Source organism: Parasteatoda tepidariorum, chromosome 7, assembly GCF_043381705.1.
Source record: "Parasteatoda tepidariorum isolate YZ-2023 chromosome 7, CAS_Ptep_4.0, whole genome shotgun sequence".
In the NCBI taxonomy this organism is placed as follows: Eukaryota; Metazoa; Arthropoda; class Arachnida; order Araneae; family Theridiidae; genus Parasteatoda; species Parasteatoda tepidariorum.
Window position 1 is genome coordinate 44,445,389 of NC_092210.1, and position 27,726 is coordinate 44,473,114.

Sequence of the window (27,726 nt, forward strand, 5' to 3'; positions counted from 1 at the left end):
TTATTATCAAATCTCGATTTTCGTATTTACCTGATTTAAAAGTTGAACGTTGCGATTCTTATTCAGGCGATTTAAATATTGTACAGTGCGATTCTTACTTACGAGATTTAAAAAATCAATATCGCGATTTGTATTTACGAGCTTTTAAAGCCCTATGTAGCAATTCGTATTCACGTGAGCTTAAAATCCAATATCATGATTCGTTTTTGTGGTTGTAATATCGCGCGATTTAAAAATTATGCATCGTGATCAAAAAATTAAAAAATCATGATTTGTATTTTCGCATTTTTTAAATTCGATGTAGAGTTTCATATTTACGTGATTTAAAAGTCTCATATCGGAATTTATGTTCACATGGTTTACAAATTTAAAAATCGCACTTTTTTGTCAAATTTTTGTGTATATATATATATATATATATTTCCTAAAATTACTGAATCAGATTGTAATAAGTTTAATCAAGGGATATATTTTGAGTTTTTTTAAAATTATTCAAAAAAAAAAAAAATTTCCCCCTTAATTTTGTAAAAATATAAACAATTTTGTACTGTTAAAAACATATGAAAAATTGGAATTCTAGATAAGTCTTTAGAAAAATGAAAAAAAATTTGCACAAAATTGGAATTCTAGCAAAGTCTTGTCAAAAAATAATCTAATATTTTAATATTCTGCAAATCTTAATGTTTCTGAAGCTTTTAACTTTTCTCTATTACTAATTACAAAACACATATCTACCAGTAAAAGAATACTCATCTCAACAGACACATAGAGTTCTTCTTTTTCTGCCAAAATTGGTTAAAGAGAGGGAGCATGTGACAAAGGAAGTTTTGGATGAAGAGATATTTGAAAATATAATGGCATGCTTTCTCTTCTACTATTCTAGCCTGTATTAGAACCACAGAGCATTGGTTCTAACACGTAAAAACATGAAGTTACATAATCCCAAAAATAATTTGTCTAAGGTTTCAGCCAAATTTTTAATGGCATGAAAAGAGAGTTGCAGTTCATAAAGTATTAAAACATTTTTACTTAATATAAAAAGTTATTAATTACAAGAATACGATCTTAATTCTTGAAACTGAAGTTTTTTTTATAAACAATATTTTGAGGCAGACAATGTTTTAATGTACACAAATGAGTATGTTTAAAAGTAGTGAATCAAAACAGAATAATATTTATATAATTTATAGAGAATATTTCAACAAACCTGGCTTCATCTGACATTGTTGTACTTCGAAGAGGAGCCATATAATTGACAAGTTTTGGATGAACATCATACCTAATAAGCAAAATGTAATAATAAGAAAAGTGTAGGAAATTATTGAAGTGATGTAATCTAACTATTATTTTTCCTTGTCTTACTTACTATTTTTTTTTTAATTTAAAAATAGGTATAAATTGAGTTGAATCAATCTTTGTATGAACAAAAATTTTTCTTTTGGACAGGAATGTAAAAGAGTTTTTGACAATTTACCAAATCAAATGATACCTAACTCATTTTGATATTACAAGTTCAGGATTTTTCTCAAAAATCCTAAAATAAATTTGAAACTGTTTTTTTTTTTTTTTAAACATTGAAACATAAATTGTTTTTATCTACTATGACAAATTAACGTTTCATAATTACAAAAAAAAAAAAAAAAAAAAAAAAAAAAAAAAAAAAAAAAAAAACATTAGTTAGTCAATTGAGATTGTGTTGCAAAAGTAGATTGATCTTTAGAAAATTCTTAATACTTGAAGTGTAGTTACACTATCACTAGGTTAAATGCTTTCCAATGACCTTACAAATTGGCAGCTGTGCAAAAAGGAAGATAGAACTTAGCTAACAATTAATCATTATTACTAAATTAACACTTAGACTACAAGTGAATCATTACTTGTTTACTATAGCTCTACAACCTTTCACAAATTAGAGTATTTGTTTTTTAAATTTTATAATGTACAAACTAAATATATCACTCTCAAAAAGGTATGAAAATTTATAGCACTATTAAACACCTGTAACTAATATAAAAATTAATATTCACTAACCAAATTAAATTAACTCACAGAATTAATTTTTAACTATTCTTTTTGGAAATAATACATTAATTAAATATTATGGTAAAGATCAAAATTATACCAAATGGAAAAAATATAAATAAAACAGAAATATCACACTTCTATCATAATTCTCTATTAACTATTGCTTTACAATAAATGGAAAAAATGGTTATTTTCTCAAAGGAAAAAAAAATTATTTATTCTAAAAAATAATGATTATTTCTAACAAAAAAGTGACCACATAGGACATGTATATAAAAAGATTAAAATTCACTTTACAGAATATTCCCAAAATTAGGTTTATCATGTGTGGGAACAGGGTGTCTACTGTTTATGAAAATTTTGGTGACCTTTATTCTAAATTCGATTATTCGGATTTAAGCTAACTAATTTTAACAATACAATTTCTCTAATGAATATGATATTGATGGACAGAAATTAGTTTTTAAAAAGATGCAGTAATTAGTAGATCTAATGAAAGATATTTTTGTTTGAAATGGTAGATACTATGAGGACAGCTTTGGCCATCATTCGCCTACATGTTGCCAAAATTCAGAACGTGTTAATAATATTTTGATTTAGTTATTTACTTTAATTCGCAATAAAAAAATATTGTAAGTTTCAAATGAAGACTGCAATATTATATTGCAATCATTGCAATTAATATAACATTCAATGAAATTGGCTTGGTGGACTACAATGAACACAAATTTGCCCAAATGAAGATACTATAAAGCATCAGATTACTTTTTTTTAATGAACATAATTTTTTGCAAAATTTTTACTACAGCATCTTAATTCCTTTAATGCGTTTAGAATTAATGTTGCATGTTTTTTTTAACAGCTTTCTGAAGGTTAAAGTTTTGCTTCCTTTGACTTCAATGATTCAACACCATCAATCAGAGCTTAAGCTAAGTTAATTTGTATATTATTACATTTTGAAATTGTTGAATTGAAGTTTTCCTTATTCTTTTTATTTTTTATTGATATTCCCTCAGAATTCAATTTTCATATTTTGGATGTGCGTTTTCATCTTCTTTACAATTTTATTTTCTTCAGCTCTTTTATTCGGTTGTGCTTCAATAATTTCTTTTTTGTACATTTCATAAGAGCATTTTGAGACAATTTTAAGAGCTCTTTAGTTGTAAGCACAGAACAGGATCATTATGAAAATTTTTTAAGCCAACGAAGACATTTAATAGAGCATTCAATGTCCCTTCATTTATTGAAGATTTTTCTTTAGTAAAATTCTTCCAAACAAAGAAACTTCTCTCTTGACATCTGCACGTCTATAATAAATTGAGACACAAATGCTTGAATATTTTTTTTAAAATATTGATCTAATTAATTAAAATCATGCCAAATTGTGTATTAGGGAAACTTATTCCATATAAAAAAAAATAGAAGTTTTCGACAAAACGCCACCCAACAGCAGTGATTCACGCTCATTTGGAGATTCACAGAAAAGGTGACTTTTCTAATAAAACATAAAACTTTCAGTGACCTGCTTCGATTACTGACCTTTTTTTTTCCCTAGTGATAAATCAGTTATATTATATCATAATAATATATCTACTAATATTCATTATTAGTTCAATTTCTTTGCAAAGATGTTATGGTGATTTAAATTACATAATTTTAATTACCTAAAAAATAATTCATTTATCATTCATTATTATTAACCAGAAATATTTATATTATCACTAAAGAATTATTTCATATTGCCCTAAAAGTTATAATATATGGATGAATTTTTGTTCAATAGCAGTTAAAATACTTAAGTAATTCCAGAAACATTAAACACTTAATAAAATTACATAAAAAATCAAATTACAACTTAAGCTTCCATCTGTTGGGAATAATCAAAAACATTCATTTTACTTCTGAAAAATATATGTATACAGTCGAACCTGCTTAAGAAGTTTTTCAAGAGAGTGGAAAGAAATGACTTATTAAACGGGAAAACTTCTTAAACTGTTGAAGTTTAAAAATATATAAATTTTTCGCTTTACCAATTACTAAAATCGGTAATTTTTCTGTACCATTCATACTAGCCCCAACTAAAAGTGCCAAATGTTTTTTATTGTTTTTTCCTCCATGGCAACGTTTACCTTTAAATGCATAAGTTTTATCGGGTAAAAGATTGAAAAACAATCCACATTTCGTCATGTTAAAAATGTCCATTGGTTGATAACTTGAAATACTTTCAAGTAATTTAGCTTTCCAGTCTTCAGCTTCTTGTTAATCAATGCTGTTACAATCTCCCTTAATTGTTTTCTAAACCAATCCAGCTCATTTTTTCATCCGATCAATTCATCCGTTTGAAGGCGTGAAATCAACGTTTAATTTTTCCGCAATCTCTAAGGCTTTCCCTCTAAGTACAGTTACGTTGACAGGAATATTCGAGGATCTTGCTTGTTTAAACCATATCATCAGTTTTTCTTCATTTCACTATTTTTATTTTCTGGGATGTTACCCAACAAGAAGAGTTTAAGATGTTTTTCTCAGCAATAATGCAAATTAACATAGAAAAGGGGAGATTTAAATTTTTTGCTATTTGAACCCTTGTTAATTGAGAATAGCTGTCAACAGCTTCTAAAATTTTTACTTTGTCCTCAATAGATAGTGTTTTACGTTTAATGCCTTTACAGGACAAAATCAAATTTTTCTCTACGATATTTAAGATAAAAATGAAAATTAACCTTCACACTAAGAAAACTTAGAACAAAATGCTTCTAAATGTTTCGATATATCTTTCGCATCAGTCACTGCATGCCTCATCAGGCTTTGTAATTTTCACTTACAGGGGACGCAATATCCAAGCAATTCCCCAAATTCTTATCAGTTTCATTGTTCATCTGAAGGTTCACATTTCTTTGCTCACACCTGCTCCTGATGCATCACCTTCTTTTGTGTATGGAGGAGCAAGGAAGGTCCGTGGTCTTTGTTAATTTTGCATAGTCAACTTAACTGTTTTTGTCACAGAAAGGAAAAACTAGATAAGACATTTTAAATATAAAGTAAAAAAAATGAAGAAAATTTGAAGCTCGTGAAAATTATAACTTATTACGTGGGAAAACTTTTTAAGCGGAAACTTCTTAAAGAGGTTCCTCTGTATTTATATATATATATATATATACATGTTAAGAACTTTTGCAATATTTTGTAAAATGAACCATAGAATTTTTTTTATAGTTAGGAACTGTATTTGAAAAAAATCATTACAATATAAAATTTTTTAAAAAAGTTATAATTATTGAGTATTACAACTTGTTACTAGTTAAAGCAAGTTTTCTATAAGTTTGCAGGATTTTTTTCTAAAGCTTGAGCTGTAACTTCATCTGAAAGTGGAATACTGTATTTCAACAATACAAGTAACACTTGAGAAATTTAAGTTACACTTTTGAATCGCAAAACATTCTTTTGGACCATGAACTTTGAAGTGAAGATGCAAGTTAAAAATAACAGTAGGGAAACTTAACGTTGGGGTAAAATGTAATAAAATTTTAGCATTACAAGATGCAAAATTAAAAATTAAGATCAAACGGAATAGGGATTCAACTTTCTCTATGTTAATCTATGCAGAAGTGTATGAACACAATTTTCTTATTTATTATATCACTAATCTGATTTTTTTTGAATTTATTGAAAAGTGTTATACTATATCCCGCAACCAAAATTTAAACTTTAAGGTCACAAGCATTTTCAAAACTTAAAGAATGAAAAATTTTGAATTTTGTAAAAGTTTTAAAAAGTAAAATTTTGATCACTAAGTTCTGTAGAACACATTTCAATGAATAAAATATTTGGTTACATAATCAATAAAAAAATTGCACTCATACAATTCCTTGCAAGTATACATGGAGAAAATAGTATCCCTTTTCTGTTTGAAGGAGACTTTTTAGCTCCAAATTTACACTATTGACAGAGTTGTTCTTAAAATTACACTTTGGAGTTGAGCAACAGGTTTAAGTGAGAGTGGCAATAGAAAACTCAATTTTAGGGTAAAAATGGGCTTACATGACTAAATGTGACAAGGTGCCATTTAAAAATTATTTTCCAAATTCCTATTGTGATTTTATACTCCTTTAACATCAATAGTTTTATAAAAGCTTGTAAGCTTTTTTTTTCTTTCTAAGATAGCAGCACAAAAATGAAATCAGAATAGAAAATAAAGTTTTAGTGCTAAATAATATTTTATAGTAAAACTATTAAATTCTATTTCTTCCTTACTTTTAAACATAACTGTTTTAGTATTATAAATATGACATAATGGGTTTTTTGTTTTTGTATGAGTCAGAAGAGTTAAATTTTGCCAATTTATAATAATTCCATTTTAAGAAAAAATGAAACACTAATTCAAAAATAATAGAACCAAAGTATATTTACCTAAGTTTTCTTCCTTTACTAGCTTTTGTATCAACCTTCCTTTTCATCTTATTTCTGATTTTTTGCAATTCCATTTGTTTTCTAAAAGAAAATATAATTAAGCATGTAAAATATTTTCTGAGAAGTAATTTTGTTCAAATTATAAGAGTCCTGTAATTGTCAAATTGCAATAACCCAAAAATTTAAAAATTTATTTCAAATGGAAAATACATTGATAACAAAAATAGCATATGAATTCAAAAAAGATCAATGATGTAAAGAATAAGAAAATAGTTGTTCACTCATTTGACCTCTCCCTTCTCAATAGTTCAACTAAGAAAATAGGAATAAGGAACAGGATCATTTTTGAGAAAAGAATTAACTGTTTCAGGAAGTTAATTTTAGACAAGAACAAAGACCTGGTCCAGGGTCAATAGTTTTCAAAATTCTTAAGACAGCAATCACATTAAGAATGGCCATTCAGGAAGTTCTGGTCGGTCGAACTAAGATATCAAAAATAAACAAATTTAAAAAACTTTGAGTCTATTTAAGTGTATATATATATATATATATATATATATGGAAAAACTAGCTAAGACATTTTAANGAAATATATATATATATATATATATATATATATTTATATATATAGATATATAAAATATCGAAACGTAGAGAAAACATGGAAAAATTACAGAACAATGAAAAAGGGAGAAAAAAAAAAGACAAACTTTTTCAAAATTTGATAAAAAAAAACAATGGATACCCAACTAAAGTAATTAAATTCTATATTAAATCATTGAGTTAATTGTATACTATTGTAAATAAATTTACTAAAAAACTTCTTTGATAATTAATATAATTTTTACCATGCACATATCCATTTCAGGCAAATCCATGGCTAAAATTATGTGCAAAACAGGCAATTCATGCTTCTTTCTCTTTTTTCTCTCAAATAAATAAAAGTTAATTTTCTAAAATTAATACAAACACGAAGTTAAAGTTAAGTACATACGTTAATATATACGCGAAGAGTTTAGTTAATTATGTGAAAGAGATTATTTAAACTTCTCATCTGTTAGAGGGGCTAGTCTACAATTAAATTAATATTTCTTTTTAGCTTTAGTTTTAAGATCCATTTAATTCTATTAAGCTATTATTTTAGATGTTACAATATCCCCCCTCTCAAAGGTGTTGACCCGGCGGTGATCAGGCTTCACATAACATCTCATTGAGGAAAGATCAAAATCCTTACTTACCATATTCTATTTAAACTATTTAAAATTAATATTAATCTGAATGATTCAGATCACATGATCTGAATTACAAAAGCAATCTAAAAATAAAAACAATATTCAAATCTTATGTTAACAAAACATATGAAACTACCTCAATTGCAATGGTTTCATACTAACTCTCAAAATATTTAAAAATAGAGAACATAAAAGCATTCAATATTCTACTTAAGATGCTAAAATAACATCTGATGTAAAAAATAAAATAAAAACATAGTTGCAATTAAACAATAGGCCTTAAAAAATTGCTACCTAGGTTTAAGTCTTTGTGACATAAATCATTTGACTGAGGATCCATTAGCATACTTATAAAAACTTCTATAAAAAACTCTTAAATCTTCATCTTACAAAACTTTAAAATACTCATATATTTTCTCTTTTCTGTTATTCTTTAAACTAGCCATCTATACTTCATTCCACCTTAAGTTGGCACTGGAGAGAAGGGTAGGCAGACCGGATTACAGACGTTGTCATGGAAACTGGGTTACTCTTTAAGTCGGGCGAGGGATGAGGTAGCAAAAAAAGGAGAGAAAGTGGCCAGTATTGGCGTTTAAGAAAGCAAAACGCCGATGTTTTTTTTTAAAACCGAGAATCGTACTAAAATTTTGAACAGAATACAGAAAAGAACACGATTTTTTAGAGCATTTCTAATAATTATTTTAAGATACTAGTTGTAAGCTAATTTCTTAATTAGTATTTAAAAAGCAGATTTTCTTATTATGACTTTTTTAACTAAACTAAACTAATTGTAAACAATTAAAAAAAGGTATATTTGAAAAGTTTTTTTTTTTTTTTTTGCTGAAATCTAAGTGAAGAAATGAAATGCATAGAAGCGCATAAATACCAATGTTTTTTAATATTTACTGTTTTCTTTTATAAATAAAAAAAATTCTAATTTTTTTCAGAAAAGTTTCTTTTTTTTAAATATAAAAATAATTTTTTTCTGAAATATTTTTGCTTCTTAGAGACAAAAGAACTTACCTAAAATAAATAATTCTAAAATATTGTATAAATTTGGATTTTTAGTACTATCCACATAGGGAGTGCGTACTGCATGTACACCCCCCCCCATATTTTCAGTTGCCATATCCCACCCTCTTAGACTCAACAGGAGCTCATTGACCTGTCCTGGTGGTTATCATGTTATTCTTTAATATTTTGACAGTTCCTTCTGCAAACTTTTTGTGGGGTCGCCCTGAATTGAATTCAATCCACAATTTCTTATCAGGAGAAATTCTACTTGGGTGGTTAGGCGCATTTTTTCAAAAGAAAATACATAATTTAAAATATCAGAATCTTCTGTTGCTTTTCAAGATCTTTGCGGGTGAAAGGTGGCTTAAGAGATAAATCCGTATAATTAGTTATTTAAGTATAGTAGAATTAGTCTGGAAATATTTTGTCAGATACTGAAATATCTTAATATTTTCTACATAAGAGAATTTCTCAGTTTTTTTGGCTTTTTATTTAAAAAAAAAATTAATTAGCATATTCACTAGTTTAAATTGTCCTTTCGATGTTAAAAAAAAGACATGATTCACATTTTGTATCTTTTTTTGAAATTATTTCAATTCCTATACTTACACTTATATTTTGAAATTAGTATTTCAGATAATATTAAAAAATCCCTTTAATTAAACAAAACTAAAAATCTTAAATTTCCGCCACCACATTATTAAAGTTCATATAAAAAGCGAATTGTACTTTAGAGCTACACATGGCGCAAAAGACACAAAATTTGAATCTTTAAGGAGATTGAATAAAGCGAAAACAATTTTTACTTTTGTCGTAAAAAATAATAATAAAATCACATGTTGAATCAGCTACACAGCAAATATGCTCAACTGTCATCAGTTTAACAATATTCACCTGTCTATTTTTTTTTCCATACATTCTGAAGGGAAAAAATTTTTCATTAAATATTGTCCATATGAGGTTAATATTTAGAAAATTAAATAATCAAATACAATTATACTATACTGGTTTAAATTTGTCATTTTTTTTTTCATTTATGAACAGGGTTTGTTAATTTCTTTCTTACAATCTGATACATTTCTTTTGTTATTTTAAAAATCAAAAGAAAAAAAAAAGAAATCACAATTTTAAATTTAAATTATGGTTTGGTAATTGAAACTTTGTTCTAAAAGTTAAAGTATTCTTTAAATTCTCTATTTCATCTAGTCTTTAAATTTCAATCATGCATTTGTTTCAAAATGGTTACTATGCATTCAGAGCTACGTTTTGTAATAAAAAATTGTTTTAGGTAGTTAGAGTTTCTAAAATATTCTTATAATATAGTTTTAATATTAATTTAATTTTGATTAAACAATTATAATAATGTTTCTTTAGTCATAAATCAAAGCTCTTACAGTGTATTTGAATAAAAAAATCCGATTTAAAATTAAAAAAAATCAGATTTTTTCGATTTTTTTTAAAACAAATCAAAAAATTACGAGCCCCGTTCATGAATCATTGTAAAGAAAATTTTAGTAGTATGGCACTTTTAGAGTATTTAATACAATTCAATACAAAAGTAATATGACAGAATTAGGAGAAATTTCATAAGAGAAAATTTATTCAAAATATTTAATTTAACGTCTACTTACTCCTAAAATAATGAAAAATAAGCTTATTTTGCATACAATGTGAATTTTCTTTAAAACAATTAGTTACATTTCCTCAACACTTGTTTCAAAGTCACTAGAATCACTGTTTAGTGAAATTATAAAGTTTTGGTTTTCAAAAACGTCTTCCATGAGTCCATCTATTTCCCACAATTCATCCTCCACTGAATTAACGTGATTTATACAGTTTACCCAATTTTGTGAAGTCACGTTGTTCATAGCTTGTATTACAAGAGTTTTCACATCATTTAATTTAAAAGTCCTATTTTCTCGAGCAACATTTCCTTTAATTTGACTCCATATCAATTCAATTGGATTGAGTTCACAGTGATATGGAGGCAGCCTTAAAACTGTATGTCCATAACTTTCGGCAATATCTTCTACGCGGTATCTGTCAAACAGGTGCTTGTTTTCTGCCACCTTTTGCAAAAGCTCTACTTTGATCATATCTTGATCCCATCCAATATTTTTGCTTGATAGCCACTCTTGAATCGAGGATTTTTTCCAGGAACTAGTCGGAATTCTCTCCACTTTGACTGAGTGGTAGGAAGCATTGTCCATAACAATCACACTTTTCTGTCTCAGTTTCGGTAAAATTTTTTTGAACCAATTTTCGAAATGATTGCCGTCCATTTCTTCATGGTAATCACCACTTTTTTTTCCAATGAATATATCAGCAGCACCTGAAACAAATCCTTCTTCACTTCCAATATGAGTGATGATGAGTCTTCTTCCTTTTCCTTTGGGTTCAGCTAAACCAACGGTCAAATTCGATGATGAAGCTTCGTAGCTCGTTTTGATCGTAGTATCTTGCCATGTTTTACTGGGGAAATGGCCTTCATTAACCCAGGTTTCATCCAGGTAATAAATTGGAACATTTTTCCTCTTGTATTCTTTAATGCGACGCAAATAATTTCGCCGCCACAAAATTATATCGTTTCTCTCTATGAGAGAAGATTGTCTTTTTCTTTTCTCGAAAGAAAATCCCAAGTCTTTGAGTATCCGATAAAGAGTTGTGCGGCCAATGTTCTTTTCAACTATGTCTTTATCACCATTAATTTCCTTTAAGACCTTGTCCAAAGTCGGCACTTCATTTCGACGAAAAAAAGCATGAATTTTTCTGCGAATGCAGCACAACGTAAAATCATCGTATTTCACGAGTCTTGTTCGTTTACCTACAGCTCCAGGTCTTTTTTTTCCAGGTGTACTCAAAGGACTGGATGTCTTTTTTTCATTTTTCAAACGATAAACAGTTCTTTTTGAACAGCCAGTAAGGGCAGCAACTTTGTCGCATATTTGAGTGATGCTTTCACGTGGACTTTCTTTTCTTAGCTGTGAATAAACATTTAAAATGTTTCTGCGAGCACCACTTTTTATAATTTTTCCACGCTTTGATGGCGTAAACATCTTTGTCGGTGATAGTCCTGTCTCTGACATTCTTAAAACGTTAAAAAAAAATAAGTAAAGAATTTAATTACTATTAATAATTAAAAAAGGAAAGCAAGCTAAAGATTAATAACTTACAAAAAAAAAAAAGCTATCGATTACTAAGTAACAAAATAATACAAACTAACAAAAAAACATGCTAACATTTAGTAATTAGCAACAAAAAAAGAAGAAAAAAATTTAACAAGGAATCACAAAAAAAAATTAACAATTAATACAAAAAAAAATTAATAACTATAAAAAACGTGCTAACATTAAGTAACTAGTAAAAAACAACAAATTAACAATTAATGCAAAAAAATTAATAACTATAAAAAACGAGCTAACAATAACTAACCAGTAAAAAACAACAAATTAACAGTCAATAACTAATAAAAAACAAAACAAAAGAACAATTAAGCGAAGCGAGTAAAAGAAAGCGAAAAAAGAACTGCACAAGAGATAGGACACTTAAGCAAAGGCGAAGAGAACGGTACGAGCTGGCTGACCAGTGTTAAAACTTAGCCAACGCGCCAATTCCTTGGCCTTGAAAACTAATCCAGCGCCAAATTCAAACCACTCCCTCTTTTTTGTACATTCGCTTTACTGAGAAGGTATTTATAAGTTAAATACATTTAAACATGAAAAACTTCGAATGTATGATTCAAGATAAACTTTTCTTACTATACAACATTTATTTATATTTGAACGCCTATTTAAACTGCAATTAATTCCAAAATAGAGAAGAACTACTTTTCAAAGGCGGAGTATTACATATCCTACCTTTCCCTGCAGTGCCAACTTAAGGTGGAATGGAGTATAAAATATTTTCTTTAACTAACTCCTTAAAAATACTTCACGTGAAGAAAAAAAACTAAATCTCCTCTCTTCATTTCTATAAATCTCTTATATACTTCTTAATCTCACTAATTACTATTCTTTCTAATACATATCTTACAACTACTTTTCTTATTTTCAAAAAATAATCATTTTTAGTACTTATTTCCACAAATATATTCATTTTTAGACCTAAAAAATTAAAAACTCACTTTTTTAAAAACATTTTTGGCATCATTGCCACTTCTCATTCTTTGTGACTACATGTCACTACAACCTTTATAAAGTATAGACATCTTTATAAAATACAAACATTAAAATATCAAGTAAAAAAAAAATACAATTCAAAATATAAATTCCACTTCACCTTGGACACATTTGTATCTTTAATTTGGAATTTAGGATTCCGATATTTTTAAAGGGAATTTGCTTGATAAGGGACTCAGTTCCTCAACAGGAGGAAAACAGCCCCGAATCACAGCAATCAGTGTTATGGAAGATCCTGGCAACCTTAATTGTGTCATCATAATTATATGCATTTGTGGTTTAATATTTCCACAAAAACAAAAGAAGGGGGAAAAAAACTTTGCCCTCATAACCAGTTATCTCAGGTATGGGTAAACACTACGCTGGTTTTTATAATTTAAGGGTAGGATCTTCCAGAAAAGGGGGTAATATTTCTTATCATCATCATCAATATTTATGAGAGTCCAGGATTATTTTTAACAAGTTACAAAATTCATCATTTCTTTCTTGAATAATTCTTCTCTCTAATATTATTTATGACAGTTCAGGATCATTTTTAATAAATTGCAAAATTCAATTTTGTCTTATTATAAAAATACAAAAAATATCAACTGAAATTGACTAATATTTACATAAAATGTATTTTTAATTTTTACCTTCTGGTGTTAAATTAAATTCTTCAGCAGGATAAAAATATCCTAATTTGGAAGATTGAACGATTTTCAAATATATACAGAGCATTTTCAAATACACTGAAGAGCCAAAAAAACTGGTATACCTGCCTAATATCGTGTAGGGTACCCGCGAGTACGCAGAAGTGCCGCAACACGACGTGGCATGGATTCGATCAATGTGTAAAGTAGTGCTGGAGATAATTGACACCATGAATCCTGCAGGGCTGTTCATAAGTGGGAGTAAGAGGGGGCGGGGATATCTTCTGAACATCACGTTGGAAGGCATCCCAAATATATTCAATAATGTTCATGTCTGGGGATTTTGGTGGCCAGTGGCACTCTTCTGAATTTAGACTTTTCCGCTGGCCACCAAAATCCCCAGACATGAACTTTATTGAACATATTTGGGATGCCTCCCAACGTGATGTTCAGAAGATATCCCCACCCCCTCTTACTCTCACTGGTTTCTGGACAGCTCTGCAGGATTCATGGTGTCAATTATCTCCAGCACTACTTCACACATTGATCGAATCCATGCCACGTCGTGTTGCGGCGTTTCTGCGTACTCGCAGGTACCCTACACGATATTAGGCAGGTATACCAGTTTTTTTTTGGTTCTTCAGTGTATATACAGCCTTGTATATCGTAATGTATTATAGTATTATTTTAAATTTTGATTATTATCAAATCAGTTATGCAGTAAGAAATGCTGTATTCAAAGAAGTTTTGTGAAATGTAAAAAAAAAATGTATTATATAGTATTTTTTCTTTTCTTTTTTTTTTTAAATTTTTATCATTTTCAAATGTATATAGCATGTTTCTTTAAATCTGCAACGTATTACAGTTCGAATTGATTTAGTTAGAATTTTTGATTGACTTTATTTTTTATTGATAGTGAGTACAGACTTTTACTTAAAATTCTAAGTAAATTTTTTGTTATTACAGAGAGTTTCTTAAATTTTGTTTGCGATGCAATTATTGGGGCTTGGCGAGCGGTAGCGAGCAGGGGCTCTGCCCCCTAGTATATATACATAATCCCCTGGGTATTGTAAAATGAGTTACAGCTTTGCACTACTGTAAAATAATTGCATTCATTTCCATTTGCTGCTTTGGAAATAAGAAAAAAATTGCAGTATTTTCGTGCATAAATTTTAGCTTTTATTTCATTATAAAAGGCTTAGAAAATTTGTTCCATTTGACTAAATTGCTATCACACCAATGTTAGAAAAAATCATTCTGTTTTTAAAATATCATCACACAAATATAATTGGAAACCAATTCTTATTTTCCTCAAGGTAGAGAGTCATTCAGTTTGAAGCAAATAATTCTGTAATATTTTAAATAAACAAATAATAATAAATAAACTAATGATCAGATGTCTTGAATTCTTTCTTGGCTCCTAATTATTTTGTAGCGCCAGTCACTTTTTTAAAAACTTTGCCTTTCGCAGTTAAATATTCATTTGCAACTCTTAATATGTAGACTTTTGTGTGTGAATATTTTGTGATTTTAGTTTTATACATTCATTATCAATGTATTATGAATTCTCATATCCATCAGTTTTGAAATGTTTCCAATAAATTAGGATCCACCCAGAATAAAAAGCCCTTATCAACTGTTATCCGCATAAGAGTGACATAGAAACCATTTTAGTATATTTTAATAATTTGAAATTTAGGAAGATAAAAAAGCTGATACTGGGGAGAAAAGTAAAAATATTCCTAATCTAGAAAAATATTTATTCTCTGAGCGATCATGACTCATGATTGATCAAAACTCCTCATAAATAATGTTTGTATGTTACAACATATTCTCCATACCTGTTAAAGAAGATTGCCAAACTAAAGAACACAACTTTAAATTTTTTTTTAATTAATAATTTGAAGGATAAAATGGCAGTGATTTAAGGTCTTCAGCAAAATCTTGTTATGTTGAGGATATTTAATTTATTACATAATTGATTTGATTGGAAATTATTTTATCAAAACCAAGCGAATAACAATTACCTAACGATGGATGGATCAATTCCAATGGACTTGCTCTGAATGATGTCTTTCAGCAGCTGACGGTAAAAATCATCATCATCAAATATTTGGGGATCATAATCTTTGAGTAGTAAGTCTTGCTTTGAGGTGATATCCTATCAAAAACTGAATATTAGCAAACATAATGTATGTACAATGAAAAAATTACATTTATAACATCTTGATGTCACTAAAATGCATTTAATAATTTTTTTAATTAAATTTTAAGTAACTTATCTTCTTATCAAAGTGCAATTTTGAAAAGTGGAAGAATAAGGATAAGGTTTAAGGATAAAAAGTGCTACTTTTTATGATGGAATACACAAACATTGATAAGGTATTATGCTGACATTCAGAACAAATGATTTTGAAAGCTCATTATTCCTTTTGACCCCATCAATAGTAATTAATATTTTGATTTTTTATTTCTACTTAGGTAAATCTTCTTGATTTGAAAAGTTTTGAAATACACAAAATTTTCTATATAGTTATTTATTTATTTATTTTTTGCCTGCAATTAACAGAAATAAAAGGAAACATTGTTTATTTCATATAAATATTAATGTATTTCCCACATTAGCTAAGAATTTTTATTTAAAAAGTTATAAATATTTCTTCTTTCCTTTTTCTTTAATTTAGCATAGTAAAAAATGTAAAGCATAAAAGTATTTCTTCTTAAAAAAAAAAGAAGAAAAAAAGCAAAATAGTTCACATTGGTAATTTATTTCAGAAACATTATTTTTACGGGCTAATTTGTGAGAAAAAAAAACACTTTTCATTATACTTTATATAATGCTGATGTTTGCAGATTAGGTTAAAAAGTTGTTTGCCAGCACACAATTTTAAAACTTTTTGACTTTCCACTTGTATTATTATTTAACAACCTTGATTTGTGATGCTATACTAAAGAATATTAAACTAATTGAATATACAACTAGGAAATATTTATTAAAACAAAATTTTTCAGAGAGATAAGCTTAAAGAGAACTTGTATATTCAGCTTTAAAAATTAGATTTATAAAATTTTGGGACTAATTTATATAGAAATTAAGCTAATTTTTTTTAGAAATTTAGAATTGAATACAATTACTTGATAGTGCCTTGGGAGAAAACTTCAATGATTAAAAAATTGGAAGCAATTTTCTTTTACTAAATTAAATAAAAAAAAAGTAAATAGAAATTTGAAAGATAAAAAGCCTTACGATTGCTGATTTCCCTGGACTCACTTGGAAATGCTTAATTTGTGAATGATCCCTAGTTCAATGAATGTGGTATTAATCTCTAAATAGAGCAATGTGCTAACAATATCAGTCTACAGGTGAAGCAAACCATGTGAAGGGGCGAAGGTATAAGGTGAGGTAAAAAATCGGAAAACTTCACAAAATACCGGAGAGTGGGCATATTGTAGTATAATAATCTTCCCCACTGACTTTAACTTGTTTAGATATTTTCCACTGAATTTCAAGTGTAAGGATGTTTCCTACTGAATTTCACTTGTAGGGATGCAACTAGTGCATTTGCATGTATGTGTGAATAATTTATCCACTATGCAAAATTATTGCCACATTCATACGATATGTACACCCCACTGTCAAAACAGACTCAGCATGAATAAAGAGGTGGTGAAAATTACTTTTTGAGTAGTTAGTGGTAATAATCAGTATGACATAGAAAAAATAACTTTTATAAAAAAGAAAATATGATTTTAAAAGACCCTTAAAAAATGAAAATTAAAAAGCTGTAAACACTTTTTAATAATAACATGCACCCTGGTTTATTCAAACTGCTAGTAATCTGTTTTTTTATTTATTTAAACATAAAATAAAATCTAAACTTGTCAAAATAGCAAAAGAGTTTTGAATACACATTTTTGGCAATTCGAATAAATTAAAGCAGTGATTATGCCACATTTATATATTTAAAATAAAAATTTATATATTTCACAAATTTTTTTAGCGTAATTACTATTTATTATTAAGAAAAATTTTCTGAATTCATACTTCAATATTAGATTCATTGCTTTTGAGCTCTGAAAATTCTGGTTTTCCAAGGACTCGATATACAGATCTTTTCAATTGAGTTCGCTTTATTAATCTTGTTCTATCTTGTAGAATCTAGAAGATAAAAGAAATATCAACATTAACCAAGGAGAAAATGACACTTATTCAGCAGCAAGGATATATTTTTTTAAACAAATGCATAGTATATTAGTTATTATACTCAGTTACATATATATTTTATGTGATAAAATATTTATCGACGCCAAAACTTCAGAATTATTAGTTTTATATTGATTATATAAATATAAAAATAAAGATAAAACTTGCATCAAAATATGAATAAGTACGGTAAGTTAAAGTGCTCTTAATCTTACAGGGGAGAGGGGAGAAGAAAATACTCAGAATTTTAGGTTACTGCAGTTAGAAATTTGCAAAAGAAAAGAAATGGAAAAATGAAATCTGATTATTATTTTCTCAAATCTGTTCTGGTATTCTTTTCTCGAAATTGTTCTCTTTTTTGCTTATAAGTGCAGGTCAATATATATGAGAACAACAGACACAAAACTGGCTAATTGATTTCTTGGACTCAAATGAAGAGAATTTACTTGGAAAATAAAAGAAATGTAATATTATTCTTCGAGAGGCAGTTTGAATTTATGTAAGCATTTAACAAGTCAGCAGTTTACATTTCATATTTTTCTGTAAGGGTAGGCTATGAGCCAGTGCTTGTGTAAGACATTGACAGACGTGCCAACCTAGCAAAATTAACATTCAGGAGTTTCCCTAACAAGAATTCAGGAGATATCAGGAGGGGTAAAAAAAGGTACACGGTATGCAACATTTGACACTTCTAAGGAATTTTAAGTAAAAAATTTATTAAATATAAGAATGCAAGAAATTTTACACACTAATAGAGCACAAACTGTGGAAAAATATTAAATGGAAATAAAATAATTAAACACAGATTTAGCAACACAAAACTATATTAGGTAGATACTCTTAATTTAAAAAATAAATACCATTTCCTTAATAAAACATCATTCAAAAAACCTTGACACTGTAATAATAATGCACAAAAACTTTTAAAAAATAAACAAATTGAAGAACTATTTTTAAAAAAATCAATTCAATACTAATGTATAATAATACTAATGTCTGTACAATAGAGAACCAATTATCCGGGATGCTTGGGACCATTGCTATCCCGGATGTCTTAATCTCCCGGTTTTCTGGATCGACCAAAAAGTGTCGTTAATCGATGTTTTATCGAGCCAAAATTGCAAGGAAAAAGTGTAAACACATTTTAAAATAAGAGAAAAAATAAAAGCACTCCTAAATCTAAAAAGGAAAAAAATTGTAGAAAAATAACATTTAAAAGAATAAAAAAATTTGCAAGTTTAGACAAGAAAAACAAGTTTAAAAAATAATTACAATTCCTAAATTAACTAATAAACAAAACCAATGATTAAATAACGCAATATATTTCATACCTAATTATAAGGGGGGGACGATAAAACAAAAGGTAAACTTACTAATCTAAATCATAACAACACTTAAAAATTATCGAACCGAAATGATAGTTAAAAAAAAAAGGCACTAGCATAAATATTAAAACCTGGAACAAGGCAAGATCAACGGAATTAAAAAAAACAAACAAAAAAACCTAATGATAAAATTTAGGAATAAAAATAATTTATTGAGTGCAAAATTTATCATGAAAAGGGGAAAAAAATCAAACGTAGTGGAATCAGAAAAACAAAACTGCAATCTGCTTCATAAAATAATTGTATGTTTAAATTAAAAAACAATTCTCCTTTTATTTATTTACTTTTAATAAAAACACGATTTTTAATTAAAGCAGGCGTGATTCCACATCAAGAAAAACTTGCGAATGATACCACACTTCCAAAGAATCAGAATTTATAAAAAAAAATAATAATTTATTTCTATTAATCGACGTTAAATAGATAAATACATTCTTCTCTTTCATCTTCTGCATGTGCAATGCATTTTCCCCACCCCCTCGTAAATCAAACAGAAAACGAAATCAGCATGCCACTCTTTTGAGTTTGATTGACGGCCGAAAGGAGAAAATAAAGATCTAAAATCTTCAAGGTCGCGGAAGAAATGACGCTTCTCTGGGTAAACGGCGAAAAAAATTCTCCCCTTCCTCACATTTTCTTCTACTCAACTTCAAGGATGAGTCCAATTTCCGTTTTTTTTTTTCATATCGTTTTAGTTTAAAATGGCGGGAGAGCGGAGCAAAATCCCCCCCCGGATTATCTAGATACCGTATGCATAAAAAAGAGTTGCAGATTTAGCTCTTTGCAATTAAGTCTTGCTAAAGTAATTGGTACATGATTTGTTGAAATTGGTTGCATACTTCCGTTTCGACTTAGACATCCTTGGGAAAAAAATTTATTTTTAATATACGAAGACTAAACAAATAATGTTGCCAATCGTGGAAAATACGCATTAAACGCTATAAAATCAGCAAGATACAATATCAATTCCAACTATCGAGAGTACGAGTTTCCCCACTCCTGTACGGACGTCATTCGATATCGTCATGTGACGTCATCGCATTCAACTCCACACGAAAGGAGAGGAAGATTCCTATGAATCCCAGTGTAAGGGGTCAGGTGAAATAGGAGTGTTAAAGAGGGGGGAAAATAAAGCACATACAGCTACGCTTCAGGCAGATGGTAGTTCGATAAGAGGGGATGGAATTCACGCTGAAAGAAAAACAAATCTTACGCACTCGCGGAAAAATTATGTAATTTTGAGTTTGGCCGTTGATTGCAGCAAAATTCGGGAGCTTTTCGAATCAATTCCGGACGGCGGGAGAATAACTCAAAATTCGGGAGAGTTGGCACATCTGCATTGAATTCTGTTTATTGAGGATAAAATAATGGTATTTTGAAAATAATCCCTCAAGTAAGCATAAGAGGGAAGGGAGTAACATTTGTAAAACTAAATAATATTATTACACAATATCTTTTTAAATGAATTTCTTTTAAACGTGAATTATTCTTATTTAACAGATGTTATGAAGCTGGTATAAAACAATTGTTTTCACGGTTTTGTTTATTTTTATTTTAGTTTCGTTACTTATAGTATCTGATTTCAACTGTATAAGTTTCTTAAAGGAAACTATTGCAAAGAAATAAATAAAACACAGAAAATTTTACCTGTTCAATCTGTTTTACTGCTGAGTTGTCAAAGGCATTGAATGATTTTTGAGTCATACGCCCTGTGGATAGTCGAACTTTTTCATCCCATTTTTGAATTATACTGTTTCTGAAAGAAATATATATATATATATACGTATATGATACAATATCAGAAAGCACTCTGTTTTGCGGATATAATCGTGTAGGCTGATGAAAAGATTATATCTTTTTTTCCCCGGTTTTTTTAAATAAAATTTCATGTTTTTTTTTTAAACTGTTGTTTGTTATTTTTTTACTTATTATTCCCCCCTTTTTTTTCATATGTCTATAATTTTNGGAACAAAGCAATCCATATATTTTGTTTCATAGTTGATTTCTTTTAATATTACTTTTTGAAATTTAATTACACTTATCAGACAAATAAATAAAACCAAATTCACACAAAACTGGATGTAAGAATATATGAATTAAATGCCTAAAAAGTTATGAATGTAAAAAAAAAGTTTTAAATTTTGAAAGAGTAAGTAATCAATAAAGGGAGACCGCTCTTTGTTAAACAAAAATTCGTCAAAAAAGAATTAAATAGAGACAGTATTTCAAAACAGCATAAAATGTGGTAGACCAAACAAACAATTTTAAAAATAGATAATTACTGTTTATTTTATTTCTATAGTGCCAAGATAAGCTGTAATTGAAGAATTCGTTTATCAACTGGATTCTGTTCTCTATAACTTTTTGATTAATTAATGGTGAGAAAACCAAAAAAAGAAGAGGAATAATTTACATTTAAAAACCAATAATTGAACATAAAAATTCTTTTTAGAGAAATATATAGAATTTCTGTCACACTCGCTCAGTGAATAGAATATCTCTCCAAAAGTGGACATTAGTAAACTTTATAAAGAAGAAAAAAAGAAAACTCCAAATCTACTTTTGATACACAAATTACATTTCTAAAAGCAAAGACAATGCACCTACTTCGACGGGTCAGCTTTATGAGTTATTTGTAATATGCCTCCCTATTAAAGCAGAATGTTTTGTGACAGTTGTTATCTGATCTAAACAGCATTGAGAATTTAACATGAAGTTCTTGCAATTACCAAATGCCCTGATACTTGGTTTCGGAAGAAACTGTAGTAAGCAGGCACAGTCGTCCCCACTTATTCGCATATCGGATAATCGAATAACCAGCTTATACGAATAAAAATTTAATAGAACCAACTCATTTTATATAAAGTCAATGTTAAACCTCTCGTTTAAAAGAATATTTGTTGTTTTTTGTCCTCGCCTAATTGCATAAAATAGTGGTACTGAAATGAAAAAAAAAAATTTTTTTTTGAGAAATGTTTCACCATTTAAAAAGGAATTTCTGTTTTTTAGTTAATAGATGATTACTTCAAAAGGGACATCATGTTCATTGCTTGGTCTAAAGAGGTGTTAGGGGTAAAGTTGAAGAATTAATAAAATCTTGCTGCTTATTATACATTGAAGTAAACGAAGGGGGTTTTATCCCTCGTTGAGTTACTTCACTCACACATCATTTAGAACATAAAAAAATACAGATTGTTTTTTGGTCAAGACTTGTGGTCCCCTCTTGCTGCGCTATGAGCTTTGAAAAGAAAAAGTTTCAAAAATCTAACACATTAGTGTACAATGTGTCTTTCTCTTAAGTAGAATAATCATTGCTTATTTCAGTGAATAATGGTTGCAAGTTGTGCACAAAAAGGAATGATTTGAATTAATCGAAGGGGAAAAAAATGAATCTTGGAAACAATAAGTTTCAGAAACTCCCAAGCTATTGTAAAATAGGGCATTAATTCGAGTTTCGAGGATTAGAAAATAATAAATAAGTAAAAATGAAAATTCTGAATATATTTGAAAGGAATACACAAGTCATCAAAGTCTTAGTAGAAACTGAAAGGGAATATCTAATTTTGATAAATTGAAGAATTAAAACGGGTATAAAAACAATCTTCAATTATAATCTTTTTCGGAAGGGATCAAATAATGTTTTAGTACCTATATTTTACTTTTCTCTAACATTAATTTATTTTTATGTAACCTTAAATGACATTCATATTTTATGGTACTAACATATACAGTTTTAATTATGATTATTTATTGATCATAAAAGTAAAATTTTGCAAAAATATAGAATTTAAGATTGAATATTGAATCGAAGATTGAATCGAATAACCCGCTTAATTGCATAGATTTGGCTGGAACCAATGGCATTCCTTTAAGTGGGGTTGACTGTATATGAAAAAGTACTTCTGCAATTCATAATTATTAGCTGCAGTGACAGAATTTCACTTTGAGACATTATCTATTCTGTCACATGGCGTATCATGTCTGTTATGAAAAAGAACAAAATGTGTGCAATGTTATCAGAACACCAAACTCTAAATAAATTGATAAAATAGCACATTACCATTGCCAGCTAAATTTATATGAAACATTACATTAAAAGACACTAATAGAGTTTTATACGGGTTTTTTTTATAGCAAAGAGTTACTTTCTTTTTCTATATATTTCTAACCATGCCAAAAGTTTGAAGATTAGCTTTGTGAATAGACGGGTGTACAACTTTTTTGAGTGAAGGGCCACATGCACAGCAGATTGACCAAAAAAAGAGCACATGCCAAAGTATCGTAGGTAGTAATTGTTATATAAACATCATTGTTCTAGGCACGAAATTTTTTTTATTAGTTAACCTTGTAATATATTTGCATAAAATTAAGTACTTTTAAATGTTTAAAATTAGAAACTGCAAAACTGATTATTTAGAAAATAAAACAGAAGCAGAATCAATTTATCAGGAAAAAAAATTCAGATAAATTGAAATATTCATGTTTTTTTATTGCATTACATAATACAAAAATCTATCCAATATTAAAAAATATGTTGATATATGTTATAATATATGTTGATATATGATATGTATAATATGTTGATATGTGTAAATATGTTTGATTTGAAGAAATACTAAATACTTTGATTTAAAGTAAGTTTATAGGGTTAAAAATGATTAAAATTCAAAAACTATTATTAATTTATTATCCTTAAAACATTTATTTAAATAAAATATAAGAGGCTTCAGGGTTCTTAATTAATATTTTGTTTCATCGTATTGAAAATAGATTAATTTTCCATAAAAATTTATGTCATTTTGTTACAAAAATTAAAATTGTTTTTTTTACAAATCTACCTTTAACATACGATCAACTTCTGAATCAAATAGTTAATTAATTAACACAATGTAGAATAAATTTTAGAATATTTTCGATATGTAGGGAAGTGAAGCTTCTAAATGATTTTATGGCCGAATACAATTTCCATCTTTTGAAATAACTCTACAACAAAATACAAAAAATAATTAAAACTGAAATCTGTTGTTACTGATATGCTAAATAGTTTCCTTTCACACTTACCTGAATGCTTTTTCTATTTCAAACTGTTTAGATAGAATGTCACTATAATTTTCGTTTTTATATTTTCTTTTGACACCTTTTTTCATGTTAGTTTCTCCTTCAGTAACTTCTTGAGTTTCATGTTCTTCATCGCTATCAGATGGAATTTCCATTTCTTCAACACTAAGAGAACAATATAGTTCAAGTTATAATAGAGAATTGATAACACAAGATCAAAAACAAACTAAATCTTAACAAAAAGTCTCATTCAGAGAGAAAATAGAAAAAGTTGAGAAAAATCACACAAAAAATAATAACAATATAAATGTTTCACAAAAAAAAGTATAACTTTAGTTGTTCATAAAGTAAAGTTTAAACTCCTTCGGGACTTAAAAAATAATTGAATACCTATTAGAAACATCAGTTGTTGAAAATTATGTAAATAGATAGAAGCCAAATCAGTAATGGATAGAAAAATTTTACGAAAAAGCAAATAAATAGAAAAATAATAACAGTATTAGACAACATACCAATATATAAAAGCTTATTTCTAGAGGGGGAAAATTATTATAATATTACCTCAATTTAAATCTCAACAAATGAAATCTAGGTCATACTGCATGCTGAAAATGAAAACTACAATATCAAGGTCAAATAATTATTTACTTTAATGCTTATTTTTGTGAGATTTTTTACTGAAATTTTTATTTTTCAAATTATTTACTAAAATTTAAATTAATTTAGGAAAACTGACAATGTATTTTAGTTTAAAAAATTTTTTCTAGAAAACAATCATAAATAAAATTTATAGTTTCAGATACTCTTAATTTGTAGGTTGTTTTATCAATATTTTATATTATGATGCTAACTCTTAAAGGAAAAAAATTTTTTTTTTCCATAGCACTAATTTATAACTGTAAACAATGGATTTTTTTTAAAAAAGGAAGATTTTAAAAGCTAACTCACAGTGTTCCTGTGAGCATCATTAAAATTGATTAAAAAATAGATAATTAATAAAATAACTCAAATAATTTCCATATTTAACTAAATGTAATATGGTACATAAAATGAATTTTAAACCACTAAACAAACATTTAATACATTTTTGTAAAATTTAAAGTAAATAACAATTAAAAGAGTTAAAAAAAAACAGGCACACAGAATTACAGATTATGTATGACAAATACAAAATTTTTAAAAATTTGCAGTAGTTTTTTAACCATTGATAAGTGCAAGCATTTGAATTCTTTTTAAAAAAAACTGGTAATGAAATTACACTTTAAAACACTTTTTTGGCCTACTCATGTCCAGTGCCAGTTCATTTTCTCTTCTTTAACTGATTCTATTATCTGAATTTGAATTGACTGAATTTGAATTGATTTGAATTTCTGAATTTGAATTGACTAGTTGCAATTTATACATAGCTAACTACTTTTCCTCATCAGTTGCTAACAACACAATAGAATATCTTTCAATGAAAAAATTTTATGTTAGTAAATGAAGCATCACGACCATTTCTACTATCAGCATGGCACAAAATCTAATTTTGAAGAGGAAATTTTAACCACATATAATCACATATTGTACAGAAATATTTTTTGACAACTTAAACACAATCTGGGAGTGTTTCCACTAGTTCTACAGCAGAATTGCCAACAATCAAATCCAAGTTGTTTTTCTGATAACAAGGAATATTGTAGTTCCCACCCAAATAAAAAACCTGTAAAATACTAGGTTTAACAAATATAAGAATATTATCCTTCATAAAACTTGGACTGACCTAAGAACATGAATTTGAGGTGAAATAGTGTTAAGAGTGCCAAATAAATAGAGAACATTCAAAAGAAATAAACAATCAGCCGTATTTAAATTATTTGAAAGAAAATAAAAAATCCTCTCTTCTCGAATAAGGATACCAGAAGATCCTTTTTCAAAATTACATATCTCATCGACTCCTTGTACTTACTTGAAAACTGTAGATATGCAGCTTGAAGATTTAATATATTTAGAACTTTCATTTTGACATTTTTTAGGAATTTTATAGACAGATAAAGATGAACTACTGGTCAATCTTTAAAAAAACCCATTAGTGTTTGCCACTGTTTTGTGAGACTTTATCGACCGACAGAAAACAAGTAAAAGCGTGCCTCAATATTTATTATTATTTTTTTTTATTTTAGTGTCATGCAATTCTTGAAACTCCTTTAAGTTAATCTTTCTTTTTAGAATTTTTCTCGAGATAGTACACATCAATGAGAAGCTTGTTAATCCTAAAAGGAAATATTGCTAAATATTTCCCTGCAGTTTAGTTTAGAAAATGGTAACAACAACCTAGCAATGCTATATTTTTATTCCCTTCCCGTAATACATGTCACACCTAAGTTTTGTTCCCCCACCAACGTGCATTGACACAACTTAATGTGATGCAATTAGCAATTGGTATTTCAAGTGATTTTAAGTTAGTTAAAATTAAAATATCCACACCAGTAGAATCTCCTATTAACAATGGCAACGACAATAAGACACATACACTTGAATGATGTAATTCCACACCCAATTGCTGATGTTTTTGCTCTTCTGCACCCATAACTTTTACAAATTTTTGAGTCTGGAAACATTTTTGTGTTGTTGCAATAACTGCCAAGAATCGTTGGCACAACTAATTGAAAAATTATGATTAATAATGAATGCTGTAAATAAACATTCAGCCTTAGTAACAGCTTTATTATTATTTTCCAGACTTTTATTATTCTGAATAGCAACAAAATTTCCTTCGTTTTTTCTTTTTGTACTGACGTGAACTATAATATCAGTACCTTCACCGCGGGAAATCGAGAAACTGATCGACCCAGAACACAAAATTGCTACCTTTTGTTGATTTTAGAATAAAATCAAATACTCTTGACTAACTATCTTTAAAATTTTGTTAATAGCAAGTATTTTTTGACATTGTAACAAGTACGAACAAACGCACAGCTACAAATGAAAACAAAATAAACATATACTAAGTTACCTTTTAGATTCGAATGTTTGATAAAATATTATGCTGGTGTGGAATGATTCGCTTTCACCTTGATCTTCACTGAGAAAATATTATAACTTGTTTTTATATGCGCTTGGTTGATCATGCGATTGAAAGATTCAGGGAATTTGATTAGTGCCTTAGATGCACTAGCTTTTTGATGCTAGTTAAAGTAGCAGTGCAGCTGTGTCGGATTTAACAACAAGATGAAAAAAGGAAGAAAAATCAGAGTTGTCAAAAAGTCGAACATTTCCCGGGTTAGCTACAATAGTTTGCAGCTATGCCAGTTCATACACACACAGATCTCTCCAATTAATTTTAAAAAAAGTATAATTTATTGGGTTGTCCTAAGATAATTCTTTAGAAAAAAAAAATTTTTGGACAGCACTTTTCACAAAGAATATTACTAATACACTATTTTCACCAAATAAAAAAACAACAACATTATTTTCATTACTTTTTGTCTAACATATCAATCTGAGAACTCAACATAGACTTGCAATAAATGAGTTTGATTATCTTGAATATAAGCTTTTGCATGCATAAGCTGAGAGTAAATTATTTAAGAATAAAAAGCTACAGTATCT

At 28.0% G+C, this 27,726-nt stretch overlaps 1 protein-coding gene across 1 annotated transcript in view; it reads right to left on the reverse strand.

Moving 5' to 3' along the window:
• Positions 1–27,726, reverse strand: part of LOC107452289 (protein AATF) — a 53,604-nt gene that overhangs the window by 9,248 nt on the left and 16,630 nt on the right. The window contains exons 8-13 of the mRNA XM_016068651.4: positions 24,139–24,300; positions 20,725–20,833; positions 17,534–17,647; positions 15,516–15,649; positions 6,433–6,513; positions 1,208–1,279 (exon numbers count right to left, since the gene is read on the reverse strand). Coding sequence (XP_015924137.1) covers positions 1,208–1,279; positions 6,433–6,513; positions 15,516–15,649; positions 17,534–17,647; positions 20,725–20,833; positions 24,139–24,300 — 672 coding nt within the window. The remainder of the gene's footprint in view (positions 1–1,207; positions 1,280–6,432; positions 6,514–15,515; positions 15,650–17,533; positions 17,648–20,724; positions 20,834–24,138; positions 24,301–27,726) is intronic.